At 45.4% G+C, this 14,624-nt stretch overlaps 1 protein-coding gene and 1 long non-coding RNA gene across 3 annotated transcripts in view; both read left to right on the forward strand.

Annotated features, from left to right (window-relative positions):
• LOC125945374 (uncharacterized) overlaps positions 1–8,394 on the forward strand; it is a 63,344-nt gene extending 54,950 nt beyond the window's left edge. For both annotated transcript variants that reach the window (XM_049667125.1, XM_049667126.1), the window contains exons 4-5: positions 3,944–4,045; positions 8,171–8,394. In XM_049667125.1, the coding sequence (XP_049523082.1) occupies positions 3,944–4,045; positions 8,171–8,346 (278 nt within the window). In that variant the 3' untranslated portion in view covers positions 8,347–8,394. The remainder of the gene's footprint in view (positions 1–3,943; positions 4,046–8,170) is intronic.
• A 4,667-nt stretch (positions 8,395–13,061) lies between these two features.
• On the forward strand, positions 13,062–14,326 carry LOC125945375 (uncharacterized). The gene is made up of 2 exons (XR_007466860.1): positions 13,062–13,160; positions 14,194–14,326. It is a non-coding gene; the product is annotated as an uncharacterized LOC125945375 (long non-coding RNA).
• The last annotated feature ends 298 nt before the right edge of the window (positions 14,327–14,624 follow it).

Here is a 14,624-nt window from a genome sequence, read left to right on the forward strand (position 1 = left end):
GGATACGTGTTAAAATGTTAGGTATTTGATAAGCAAGGATCTAAAAACCTTAGTTTATCCGAGCCCTACATACCTGAAAGTGTACGTTTCTGACTTTATAAGAAGTATCTGTATGAATGTGTTTTTCTTTAGAGTCTCGCATATGATGTCTACTAAGATTCTTACTATATGAACGGCTAACTTGTTCGACTAACCCAATAACGATAAAATATTTGCGTATTGTGTGTATTCACAATTTCTAGATCTAACTGCGTTTTTGCTGCAGTAATAGCAATTTAGTTAGGTTCCTTGAAACCGTGGTATACCCCACGCAACCAAACAGAAATACATGTGGCAAGGACAAGCGCCTGAACAAAGTAGCGACTTCACAGTCATGTCCAGAACACATCTTCTTCGGAAATGATGGCTATTAACCTAAGTAACTTTTCTTTTACAACAGGTATGCCATTATATAGGACTACCGGAAGATTACAAAAGTTTTGTTCACAGCTGAGAAAATTGTATACTTTGTTTTCGACACATTCAGTTCAAGAACTCTTGAGGTTAAATTTTATGTTCAATATTTATAAGTATAGTTCTTTTATTTGAAATAAGGCCAACTCATTTGAGTGTTGTTTTTCGGAATACACATTGATGTATTGCGACAATGCCATTATTTTCGAAGTTTGACACACACAACTGGCATTAACTAGTTCAGCATCTCTTGAATACATTTTTAGCCCAGATAGATGCCTCTAATTGCTTATAAGGTTTACATCGCCACCTTTGAAAGCGGCACCGACACGGGCATTCTTTTTTTTTTCAGCGGGAAAATAACAATAACTTAACATGCTGTTTCTTATATGCGCAAGAGGGCTACTATTTTCGTCAGCGATTGACCTAATCGGTTTGTCATGATACCATTTGGCAGTTCATGGCTGTTAGAAAGCTAGTTATTATTGCGATAGCAATTATATGGACACTCAAAAGCAGATTTCTGCCGTCGGCGTCGCCGTCGCCGTCGGCGTCGCCGTGGCCGTCGCCGTCGCCGTCGCCGTGAGGTTCCGTATGACGTCAATGGAGATGAAATCGTGGCCGCGCGCCGCCGAACGCTGTATGTGCGAGTGAAAGGGCGCGAGGGACGCGCTCTTTCACGGGGAGTGAACGCACGGCGGAGAACAAACGCGCGTTCTGCGCCGTGCTTCCTTAAGGGCTGCAGAAGTAGGCGTCTCTTTCCTCCTTTACAATCACCATATATGTAGAGCAAACGCGCCTTCTTCAGACGCGCGAGAGGCCGTGGGGGAGGGGGAAGGAAGGGACGCGACGTTTAGCTGCGGCACCAAGTGCCTATTTATATGAGAGGCTCCAGCAACAGTCACCAACGCCGCACGCATTTTGAGCTAACGCGGGCAAAACGCCGATGGCGTCGACAACAGTTCTGCGTGTTGTTGCTACCAAAGCCGCTCACCTTACTTCGTATGACATTGCTGTGTTGCTATCGCATTCATTGCTTCGCCCTTAGGGCGAAACTGTGACATTTTTAATGCTACTGATTTCACTTGCAACGCACGGCGACAGAAAAAAAGAAATGTTCATGTACCCAGCCCAAATTTATGTTAGGACCAGACCTCATTCCTGTATAAGTTTTCAAAACACTATACGGCAAAAAATGCTCAATAATTTCTTTTGTCCATACCTTCCTCTGCATTCTGCACTTTCCATCTGAAGTACAGAGGGAGCCGATGCCCGTGAGCGACCAAGCAGGTCATCCAGTAGCGACCAGCCGTCCTTCGTGCCAGTACAATGCGGAGAATTTATTTATATAATGGTCATCTCGGGCTTTTTAGATACCAGAACCTAATCTGTTCCTCACTGCTTTACACCTATGAAATAGCACCTTACCTTTTTTTTAACTCTTCGATACAACTGTATGTTTATCCAGTGTTTTCAGGGTTTTTCGTCGTTTCAGAAGGCAGTGCTCAGGAAATGCCATGTGATATAGACTATGTATAGTCTTCATGAAGTCAGCAAAAGACCTACATGAATGTGACTCACTTGTCACAATGGACAATTCTGCACTGAAGTCAAGCTCTCGGAAGTAAGCTAGTGTCTCTACGTTATTTTTCCTGAATATGTGTTTCCCTTCTGCGGATCTAGTTCGTTTCACGCACAGTAGTATGAAACAGATAAGTGGGAAATGGTCGCCAATATAAAGCGTAAAGATGCCTTCACAAGTATACTCTTTAAACGTGTTATTGAAAAATGCATAAGTTAGTGTAGAAGAGAAAGATAGTGATAAATGAGATGCGAAAGACAGGAAGGTTAACCGGAAGGTAGATATCCAGTTTGTACCCTGACACTGGGATGGGGTAAGGGGAGAAGGAAAGGTAAAAAAATGCACACACGTAGAAAGAGAAAGAGATGAAAAAAAGAAACACGCACACACATACACAAAGCAACACAGCGGCTTCACAACCTTTCAAACAGGTCACATGACACGAGGAACTTCAGCAGCACCCTCGTCGCCTTCTGGTGTAAAGACCGCATCAGCCGGCATTGTAAGATCGTCTGCTCAAAAGCGGCCGGTCATCGAGGCGTACCAATTCTATCACGAGCGACCGTCTCTGGGAGCTGTAGCAAGGACAAGGACAGATGATATGTTCAATTGTTTCTTGTCTGCCGCAACTATTACATACAGCACTGTCAGCCATTCCGATGCGGCAAGCAAATGCATTGGTGAAATACACTCCAAGCCACAGTCGGCAGAGAACAGTTGTCTCAATTCGGGACAGTCCAGATGGAATGCGTTGTCAGAGGGTTGGACTCAGGCGGTGCAGTCGAGTATGCCGGAAACCTGGCGTCCCGTCAACATCAACGGGTACCTTGTTGTTGAGTCTGGGATCCACCCAGCTGCTGGTGTGAGGCACGTCGTCTCGCCAGAGGTTACGGTTTTGTCGAGGTGCCGCTACCGACAGGTAGGATGACAGTGCTCCTCTTCCATTCTGGTCACGTCCACGTCGGACAAGTTTGGATGCAAAGTGGGGATGTTCACTCCGCCAAGAAAGCACATGTGTGTTAAGAAGGTACAGCGATCAGATGGCCAGGGAAATCTTTCAGGCCTTTTCAATGTGTCAATTAGGAGCCACTTGCGCAAGCTCCCATTGTACAGCCGTTTTCGATAAGGAACTTGAGTTCCTTAGCCGTTAATCAGTTTGGTCTTTGTCCATAACGGGAATTCTTACATTTTTATAGTTTTATGTTTTTGATGCATGCGAAGGAAGAGTTAATTGACGCTGACTAACCTGTCCTTTTTTTTCTCGCTTTCAGCCCGTTGAATATATTATATATTTGTGCAGGCTGCAAATAAAGACCTTGTTGACAGTCAGCGCTCGTCCCGCGTTTTCCCTTGTCCGTGTTTTTGGCGCTGTGTAAAATGAATGATCCCTACCAACTAACTCACGCGCAAGCCCTTCTCGCCCATAATTGTGTTCACTAATCTTTTAAATTTTTTTTCAAGTTTTGTTTTCTTTATTCGTTTACTCTTTTACTATTTTGATGTGTACTGATGTCAAGCACACCCTACCATAGCCCCTACCTGTTGCTAGCAGTATTGTAAATAAAATAAATAAAATGTCGAAATCAGTTAGCCAAGTTGTCTGTCATAAGCACAGGGGGACGTGCTTAGTGTGCACGCTTTCAATGCTGTGATTATCCCGCAGTTTACGTAGTTTTGTTTCGTATGAGTCTTCGGCAAGATGTTATATTTCAAGGATTTTGGATGTCTGTTTTCAAAAGCAGTATTAGTTTTGGTATTTCTGTCATTTTCTCGTGCAACGATGATTCTAAATATTTAGTGTAGCTAAACGTCTCGCAGCTGAATCAGTAACAAAAGTTGGTGTCGCTGTTTGCCCAAGTGCTTTGTTTGCGCTCCATTACATGATACCAATTAACTCTCTCATTTCAGATCAGCCAAGAAATATCCGACCAAGTGCACTTGCTCACACTTGCACAGTTCAAGTGGCTGCTCAAGATTGCTTACTTGTGACGTATAGTCCCTCAGACAATGGTACGTCTACAGCCGTCATTGTGCCTTCCATAAGACTGAAAAGTCCTTCTGAATCATAAACTTGATCTGTGTTTTACGTCAGGGACATGATTACCTAATCTGCTGAATGCCTGAGATTTCCTTATCATAACGCAGTGGAAGTGCGTATAGTTTTCATGGCCCACACCAAGAAAGGAGTTCTATCAATTAGTTCTGCAGAACTGATTTGCCATATCAAGAAATTGCGTATTGGCTTTCAGCCTGGGATGTTTTTTTTAAACGCGAATAGCATTCGCACGCCTCGATAACGAAGAGCGATAGGGGTGCACAGCTGCAGTAATGGCGTCATACACAGCGCGTTTCGATAATCGCATACTTTGATGGTCATGTTAGATGACTATTCAAATATGTGAACATGAAAGACCTAACATAACGCACAGTGTTTGAAATGCTTGAGAGCATGCAGATAACTCAACTGTTTCTTTTTTTCTTCAGAACAGACGAATGTTCTTTTTTTGCTGAAGTGGGTTCATCGCACACGTTTCTCTAACAAAAATTATGTTATTTCATTGTTTCTCTCGAAATATATGGCAAATTGTGTTGCCTCTTCTGTTCTGTGAACTCGCAAGTGAAAGTCGCAGTTTGATATGTGGCATAAAACTGCAGAAGTCCTGAAACCTTTTTTTATATTTAACGCTGGCATTAGGACTTATTCTCTAGAAGAGTTATGTAGAAGTGTCTAATGTGCCTTCAATGGCGGTGTTGCTGTTCCTGCGCTAAAAAATTAAGACGAATAAAAGCTATACGGATCCCACGCACTGTGGGAATCAATCTAATCGAAGCTTTTGCGCTGTTTGCTTTGACTGACAGTAATTAGCGGTGATGTTGACCATGAATATTTAATTTCTTGAACATTTAGTTCAAGACCAGAGTGGTGAGTTGATGTTAAGCGTTACCTTGTGTGTACAACTGCTGTTTTTCGGCGTAGTACTCACAACACACAGTCAGACGTTCTTGCTTGAGGAGTTGTTGTGCGCCGTTGTTCATAACATCCGAGAAGGTTAGCCTCATTATTGCCTCACATGGCGCATCACATCGTGGCAGAAGTGATAAGCTTTAATTGAAATATAGAACTTTACATGCCAAAACCACAATCAGAATATCGGGCATGCTGTGTTGACGGACTCCGGATTAATATGAACCCGGGGAGTTCTTTAGTGTGCGGCTAATCTAACTACACAAGCGTGATTGTATTTCGCCCCCGTCGAAATACATTGTTGGGTAATCCAGGACTGCAGGGAGGCATACGTGAATATCTCGGGAAGTACAGACATGAGCAGCCTTTTCTGGAATGGGGTAACGGCGGCTTCCGGGGCTCTCCGGAGCCAGCCAGGGAGGTCCAACGGTAGTTGCTGGACCCAAACGTGACCAGCACTTACCGTCAGACGTCGGACCCAGAAGCTAGCGTTAGACGTCGCTGGCTGGCTCCCGAGAGCCCCGGAAGCCGCCGTTCCCGCGTTCTACACAAGGCTGCTCACGTCTGTACCTATGAAGATTCCAAGGCTACCTTGCTTCTCCACAAGAAATGTAGAAAATTGCTTATCAAGAAAGCGATCAGGAACGGAGGCACAAGATCTCCAATGTTATCCGCAGCATGCTTGGAAGAAGTACTGAAGATATTACACAGGGAAGGCTTCGGAATAAGCTGCAACGGTGAATCTCTCAACAATTTTTGGTTTCCCGACCTCATTGTCCTGTTCAGTGACACTGGGGATGAATTGCAACACCCGATTGAGGGTTACAACTGAAAACACGTAAGAGTAGGGCAGTGACACTGGGGATGAATTGCAACACAAGATTAAGGGCTACAACTGAAAACGCGCCAGAGTAGGGTGGAAGTTGAGTATGGAAAAAAGACAAGTAATGTACAAATAGCCTGGCAAGAGAACAAGAATTCATGATCGCCATTCAGCCTCTGGAGTATGTGCGGGAATACGTTATTCTTGGTGACTCACTAGAAGCCTTGATCGTGAGAACGAAAGTGACCGAAGAATAAAAATGGGTTGGAGTGCATACGGCAGGCATTACCAAATTCTGACTGCGAGTTTACCGCCGACGTTGAAAAAAAAGTACGCAATAAATGCACTCTACCGGTGCTAACATATGGCAGAAACATGGAGTTTAACATAGAAGCTTTGAAACAAGTTAGAGACCGTGCAAAGAGCGATGGAACGAAAAATGTCAGGCGCAACGTTTAGAGACAGGAAGTAGAATAGTGTGGATCAGAGAGAAGCCAGGGATAGCCAATATTCCAGTTGACATTAGGAGAAAAAATCACCGCCGCTTCCACTCCGTGAAGATGGTGAAACAGCGAAACGGTGAACGGCGCTACTTGCGGGGGGTGGGACACGTCGTCGTCCACGGGCGACTGCGTTCCTAGCATGTTCCTCATGTTTTTTCTACAACGTTCTCAGACAAGAGTCCTTCACCAAAGCTTCGTATATACAACCAACGCGAACTACTCTCACACCCCACTCCTCCATTGACCAAATTTGTTTCCTACACCGTCATTGGTTGGCGCGCCTTAGCTCTCCCCCTCCAATGCGAGTATTGGAGGGCGCGACTTACGTCAACTCCCCTCCCCCGTCTCCTTTTCATCTGCACCCTGTCACAGAATTCTCACGGGTGAAAAGGGGTCACTCCAACCCCTTTCCCCCTGTTGAGCTCTTCTTTTATTGCGATAGCAATTATATGGACACTTCAACCGGATTTCTGCCGTCGCCGTCGCCGTCGCCGTGAGGTTCCGTATAGATAAAATCTTCACCGCGCGCCGTGTGCCCGAGCGCAAGCGTGCTGGGACGCGCGCTATCACGGAGAGCGAACGCACTCAATCCCCCACGCGCAAGCAACGAAGCGGGAAGCCAGCGCCGGAGGGAGCGGGGGGGGGGGGGGGGGGGGGCACTTCTACTGTGCCAACAACCGCGCTCGTCGCTCGACCGCACGGTCTCTTATCTCTCCCACGCGCAAGCAAGGAAGCGGGAAGCCAGCGCCGGAGGAAGCGGGGGGGGGGGGGGGGGCGCACTTTTCTTCTGCCAACAACCGCGCTCGTCGCTCGCCGCACCGTCTCTTATCTCCACACGGCTCTGACCTCTATGCGCCGCGTGCATTCGCGGCTCAGTTTCTGTTGAAGCGATAGACCGCACGTACCTTCGCCCGCAGCGGCGTATGCTTGCTGCCAGCGTTTTGACAGTCGTTGTCTGCAGTCATTCATGTGATCTCTTCATGTTTGTTTGTGCGCGCTCACACCACGCTTGTTCATTCAGTTAGTAATAGTCGGGTCACATTTTCCAACGCACGCTACACATGTAATGCTGCCCGGATCGGCAGCGCAGCGCTACAGGTGTGTCCCTTCGCACGCGCGCTGCCCACGGGAAGCGCTTCTCATCAACACCACCGTTTCACACGCGCCTTCTCGTGGTCATCGAGTCTCTCTTCATGTCGGTCTACTTACGCCGCAGCACACCTGCTTACTTAATCAGCTCATGTTTACTACAATTCATATTGCTACCAAAGCCGCTCACCTTACTTCGTATGACATTGCTGTGTTGCTATCGCATTCATTGCTTCGCCCTTAGGGCGAAACTGTGACATTTTTTTTTGTCTCCCCTCCCGCTAGGACACGTGGCCTCTTTTTAGCGCCACGACAACGATGGCACAGGGTCCGCATAAACAGCTTCGCTGCAAAAGTATGAAGCTGTGCAGGCCATGTAATGCATTAGGTAGGTAAGCGATGGACCATTAGAGTTACAGAATTCGTGCATCGGCAGGGGAAGCACAGTAGATGGATAGATGAAAACTTTATTATGGTCCTTTAGGGCGTGCGGTAGCGCGCAGCGAGCCGCTCCCATGTCGGGACAGAGAGGCCGAGCCTCTCCGCCACGTCGCGGGCCCGTTGGACAGCCCATAAAGTCGATGACGCCAGAAAATTAGGTGGGGTGATGAAATTATGAAATGTGCAGACGCATGTTGAAATTAACTAACACGATGCATGGGTAGTTGTACATCGCTAGGAGAAGTCTTCGACCTACAGTTTACATAAAAAGGTTTTTGCTGCTGCTGATGATGATAATTTCTTCATGCTTTCAGGTATGCAACACTGCCTCTTGTGGGGGTTATCAAGAGAGCAAGTAGACCAGAACACTACATGTTATAAGAATATTACGTCGGTGTGTTCCGTAGAAATGTATGACATGACGGAAAGTGCAAAGAATGACCCATGTCAGCAGTTTGATCGGGATGAAGAAGAAATTCAAGAAAAATAAGAAAGGAACAAGAATCTGCATATCAGGATGGTGATTAAAGTGTTGTAATAAAGGAAACCTATTAGTACTGACGCAATATTGCTGGTGGGATCAAACTTCGAGTAATTCATGTTGTCATGTTTGTCTTTCTGGCATTTTGTACGTATACGATACTTACCCGCCCCGATGGCTCAGGTAATATGGTGTTCTGCTGGTAACCGAGAAATTGAGAGTTCGTTTCGCGGCCCGCAGTGGCTGCATTTCATATAATCGAAGTACAAAAACTCTTGTGTACTTAGGCTTAGGTGCAGTATAAAGCATCCTCACAGGTTGTCCCATGCATATTCCGGGGCCCTCTGCGCGGCATTGCTTGTGGCTCGAGTGTGGCTCTAGGACATTAAACGAAATCGATGAATCAATCACTCATTCAATGAATCAGTCAATCCAACAAGGGATTAGTTCACATGGTTCGATAACGAATGCAGCATGCATAGGGCGCTTTCCAATGGTACAGTGTAAAACTTGCAATAGAGTTAAGTAACGAGTTCATTCATTCCTATGAAGCTGTGATTGATTGTGGTTTTCTGCTGGCGAGCTAAGAAACTTTGCGAAATTGGTCCTGTTCTTTTATGAACGGCATTGTAAATGCCCTGAAATTGTATCTTACACTCACCGCTTCGAATCGCCTCTGTAGCGTTTCGTTGCAATAACATTCTTACCCTACAACGTCAGCTTTGGGCCTTTTTATCTAGCTCCTTTATGTCGCTAATGAATAAGAAAATATAACATTTTATGCGGTATTTTGTGGAGTCGAGTGCACGCCCGGTGACTTTCTCCAGCACGACAGCCTTTATGCTTCAGCACACCGCGCTACGAATGCTCGGTCAGCAAGAGAACAATTCTCAGGTTTCGCAACAACGTCGCCACACGCATCTCGCTACCCACCCTAAAGGAGGGTGCCTTCGTGCTGAACACGTGGCCGTTGGCCTGAAATTACAGGATTTTGCTTGCCAATTCCACGATCTCGTTATGAGGCACGCAAAGTAATTTGGACCTCCTGTGGTTCATTTACGCGCTACTAAATTCAAGTACCTGGCCGTTGGCCTAGATGTCGCAGCGTGTCCATAGACATCGTGACATGGGCTATGCTGTAAATTTTCCTATGAAGATAGAATACAGATGATACAGTGATTTCAGTCACTTTGTTGTTTTGCTTCATTTGTACAAGCGAATATGTGCTGGAAATTAGGACAGTTATTTTTCTCGTATCATAAATAGAAACAAAGTAATACGAAAAACTTGCACCTAGAAGGCCGCTTATTCAACGAAAAGTTTAATTTATCGTGTATCATAAGACTACACGATCACCTGCGTATTATGAGCGGCGTCGGAATTCATTAGGCTGCGCTGTTCGTGCGCAATTCTTTAGCCAAAGCGTTTTTACGCCAACATAAGTTAGCATAACATAAGCGCACTTAACGTACGGTGTTGCATGAGACCGAGTGATGCAATGCAAGCTCAGATTAAACGACAAACGACAATATTACTGTATGCCTATCTTCGACAGCTTCCTTTTCTGTGCTTCTGCTACCGGGCCGGCAAACGCGCCTGCACTCGCTCGTTCACAGCACCATCAAAGAAATGATAGTGGCCATATTTCAAAGTGGCGAAATCTCTTTATTTCGACACTAATTAGTGAAATGAACAAAATAGACACCCGCATAATAATGAGCAATTCATTGTGCCTCTAGGCAAGACTACAAGCACCCGCACGTTCAACGTGATGGCCGGTGACCAGGCTGTGAACGGTTGCAGCTGCGGCTCTAATGCCACGCTCAGTATCAGCTGCCTCGGCACCCGGTTCCGCCAAATGTGCTAGTCGACGAAGTCATCGAGCGCCAGCCGACGAAAGAAACGTCTGCTATCTTCACATAGGACCCCTGTCTAGAGCACGGCGTGCTATGAAAGCTGCCAAGAAAGACAAATGCAGAAAGAAGCACACCCTAAAACAAAGAGGGTTCCGGGAACTCTTGAGGGAGTTTATGCTTGCCTCATATTTCACTCCCTTTTTCAGAGTAACACACCGCCAGTTCGGACAGAGTACAGTAACTCTCCCGGACAGAGTATTATTACTCCTCCTAAACAGAGTGCTCGAACTGTTCCACAGAGTATGAAGACGCCACCCCACAAGATTATTAGTATACTCCCCCAAACCGAGTGCTTGTACTCGTCCTATGTAACGTATGGCTGCTCTATGACTGAGACTGCAATATATTTAGAAATGAGTCGTATGTTTTCATGTAAAGCCAGAGGTGTCTCTTGGGTTATATATATATTTCACATAGTTATTTATATATATTTCACATAGTTATTCATGTATGGGCTGCACCCCGTTTTTTTTCTAAACGCGCATCTTGCCATGGTTGTCCAGCACTACCTCCGCCCGGCGTCGACACGGTACAGAGGCGTGTCATATATAGCTCCTATTCGGTTGCATCCAAAGCTGATAGTATTTTGGCAGAAAGCTTGACTTCAGTGTTGACGTTATCATGAAAATTATTTCCTGGCGCTGTCGGGATTGTGCCGTTACGCTTTCTCATGCACTGTATTTCGTAGACAGCTATTGCCACAGCGCGCTGATGCACTGCACAACTGTTGCGGTATGCTTGTTGTCTATTGTATATTTTTTTCTCATAAGATATTACGTGATAATTTGTTAATTTCGTACAGAGACATATTCTATTCATCTGATCAGGGAAGTGGGGGATTATCGCTTGTAAAACAATACTATTTTCCGTCATTACTTTCACGCATATGCCATGATTCGAACTACCTTGCATGAACTTTTGCCACAATTTAAAATGTTTTGCTGCTTCATTCTGCCATAGGTATGTAATCTGTAAGCTCTCTGTAATTAATTTCGTACAGAGACATATTCTATTCATCTGATCAGGGAAGTGGGGGATTATCGCTTGTAAAACAATACTATTTTCCGTCATTACTTTCACGCATATGCCATGATTCGAACTACCTTGCATGAACTTTTGCCACAATTTAAAATGTTTTGCTGCTTCATTCTGCCATAGGTATGTAATCTGTAAGCTCTAATCTGTAAGCCATAGGTATGTAAGCTCTCTTGCATACTTAAATGTCGGATGCTTATTTTCATACCTCCACAAAAAGAAGGACCGAAAAAGATAGAAATGAGAGGAACATGGTGCCAATTGTAAACAAGCCAACATATTTGTGATGCTGCCCCTTTTCATAGCAGACATGCTAGTTAATTGCGCATGTTTGTAGCCAACACAAATGAGCATTTTAAGAAAGCAAAGGAAAGGAAAAAGTCACACCAGTAAAGAACACCACTTCACACATGTATCCTGTAGCAGCGTCATTTGCGTCATCCTGTAGCAGTGTCACACATGTAGCAGCGTCATTTTGGTATCAATGATAACAATGGAGGCTGGCTAATACATCTTGCGTTTTTTTTTTCTAATGAATGCTTCCATATATTTGTGGGCTATTTGGTCGCGATGCAGGCTAAAGCACATGGACCATATACAGCTACATCAGTGCATTGCTGTCCTAATATTGCGTGGGTGCTCATTGCGACACTTGATAAAATGCCTTCCGGTCTGTCCAATGCAGATACACCTGCAGGAGAAAGGAATGTAACTGATAAAATCACACGTGCATGTAAAAAATATGGGGGGCTGCTTCATTGGGCAATGTTTTCGTGCTTGCTAAGAACGATATTTTTTCTTGCTAAGAGCATCAAATGCCATTGGTACCTTGCCACGACTATCTTCAAATAATTAGAGAGGCCATGAATGCACGACACCATTGCCTGCTTTTCACGCATGGAAATCATATTGTTGGGATGAGTACTGGCACATAACACTTTTAACTGTTTTAACATCATCTCCAAACTTGTACTTATTAGTTACTCTGGATATCAGGATATCTTAAGTTTTGTGATCTGCTCCGCGGCACTGAATTCCATCAGGTGGACATGAGACCTTGTCAATGTTGATGCTATTCATGCCCTGGCAATTTCCCTTTTGACCAGTTTAGTGCGTGCTTAGCAGTGCTTCACGAGCTCTTTCTGGGCGCTCCTTCTTCTGAGCAACGTTCTTTATCATATGTGGTCATAGAGTTCGCGGAAGTCCTATTTACACGTGAAAATTTGGAACTGCTGTTAAAGTAGAAGTTGAATTAGAACAGTTGAAAGTGTGACATGTGAGTAGTCAGTCCAACACTATGTTATTACACATAAAAGGAAGACAGTAGTACGGTATGTTCATGACTTCTCATATTGTTTGATGAATGGCATGAACGTACAGAAAAAAAACTTAATGTCCTCAGCATAGAGAAAGAAATTCAACAAGAGGGGACACTCGGCAAAAACTGGCAACAGGAAACACGTCACCATACGTCACACTATACTTTTGACACCGAACGTTAGCTGCCGCGAGCATCGAAAAAAAAAAGAAAGTGAACTTAAGTTAACAGGCATTGATTTATTTTTTAAATTCTTTGCCGCGAAAACTAAAACGTTTCGCGTATAAATGAACTTAAGCTTTGCGACTTATTTTCCTTGCCTTACCTAGCCACAGGTCAATGACGCGCCAGATACATGCGTCATCCGCCAGACACTCCCCCGAAGCCAGCGAGGATGGCTGCGCGCGCGTTCGGGCGCCAGCGCGCGGCGACCCGTCTGTCTCCTTCCTTTTCTTTTTTTTTTAAGTGTAACCTGGTTTATTGGGCTTTAGGCCTATTCTTGCGTTCGTTCTGCACTGGGACAAGACACCACTGCACTATTGGACTACGGCAAAGTGAGAAATCTTGTTTCACAGTCTACGACGCAATTAGGCTTCCGGCACGGGACCGACATTTAAGACGCAGTTAGCGAAGAACAGCTCGGCCATGCTGGCACAGTTAATTTGAGGTAATGAATCATGCTGAGACATGTTTCCGACGCTTCCTAGGGGATTATGGTAACTTATTTCGGTTTTTGAGCCACACGGGCCGCACAGGGCGCTGTGTCGCAGTTAGCGAGAACTAACTCGGCCGTGCGTAGTCTAGTGCATCTTGTTAGGAGAAGTTTGTGCCGCTTTCTCTGACGCCAGACATTACTGAAAAGTAATTTCGTTACTTTCTGGGGTACTTTTGAGGCGCGCTGGCCGCACAGCGCGCTGTGACGCAGTTAGCGATAAGCAGCTCGGTCGTGGTGATAAAGTTAGTTTGGCGTGTAATGAATCTTCGAGGGACAAGTCTGTGACGTTTCTTGTGGCTCCGCAACAACATATACCTCCTTTCGGTACTCATGCCTGTTGAAAACGCGATGGGCGATTGCCAAGAGTGATAACATGGGGTGTGCTGCTGGCACCGGCAGAATGCGCGAAATATAACGCCGACGAACATATCAGAAACTTGTAATTCGAAAATTCCGTCTTCTAAAGGACTGAAAAAGGGCATTGCACCCACGCATTTGTCTTGAGTGCCTGTTGCGTCCGTCTCTTATGCATGTAGCGTACCGTCGCGTCGCCCGAGGCCAAGTTTTGGAAACGCGAAGTCGGCCGTGTATTTGTGCCGCCAAAGTGCAGGATTAATGCCCGGAAATGGGGGAACGCTTGGAAATCAGATGTTTTCATATTTTATGGTATTGTTTGCGATGAGGCGGGTGTTTTCTACGCCATGTATGTAAAAGCGAATTGCCTTTGTTTGTAATGCCGCACATTCACCGCTTGCGCACGTTTCGCTTGTACACGCAGTATTCCTATGTCTAAATACCAAAATGACACATGCTTGTAACATGCTGTTACGTGCTTGTAAATGTAACATGCTTGTAATTAACTTTTTTTTTAGCTGGTGCCGTCCGGTGGAGCTTCATACAGGAACTACTGCCTTACCTGCTGGGGTCACAACGTTGGATGAACGCACAAAAAGCGCAGAACGAGCGTTTATATAGAGCAAAATAAATATTTCCTCATTGCACAAACGGTCTTGCGTTTACTTTGTGAAATTGCACTTGGCACAGATTCGATGGGACTTTGCGAGATCGTTCGCAATCATTTTTACTAAATAATAAACCGATTCTGCACGAAGAGCAAAAAAAAAAGAGGGGGGGGGGGTGGCGCAGCCGGCGTACTAGCTTGGGTTCAAAATACGCCCGCCCAAAACCGAAACCGGAAGGGATTGACGCCGGCCGCTTGGCACGCTGCAGTCAATTCGGCCGCTGGGCCATATGGGAGTGTCCCCTCTAGTTGAATTCCTTTCTCTGTGTCCTCAGCATGGAA

This window comes from Dermacentor silvarum, chromosome 5, assembly GCF_013339745.2.
Source record: "Dermacentor silvarum isolate Dsil-2018 chromosome 5, BIME_Dsil_1.4, whole genome shotgun sequence".
Lineage (NCBI taxonomy): Eukaryota > Metazoa > Arthropoda > Arachnida > Ixodida > Ixodidae > Dermacentor > Dermacentor silvarum.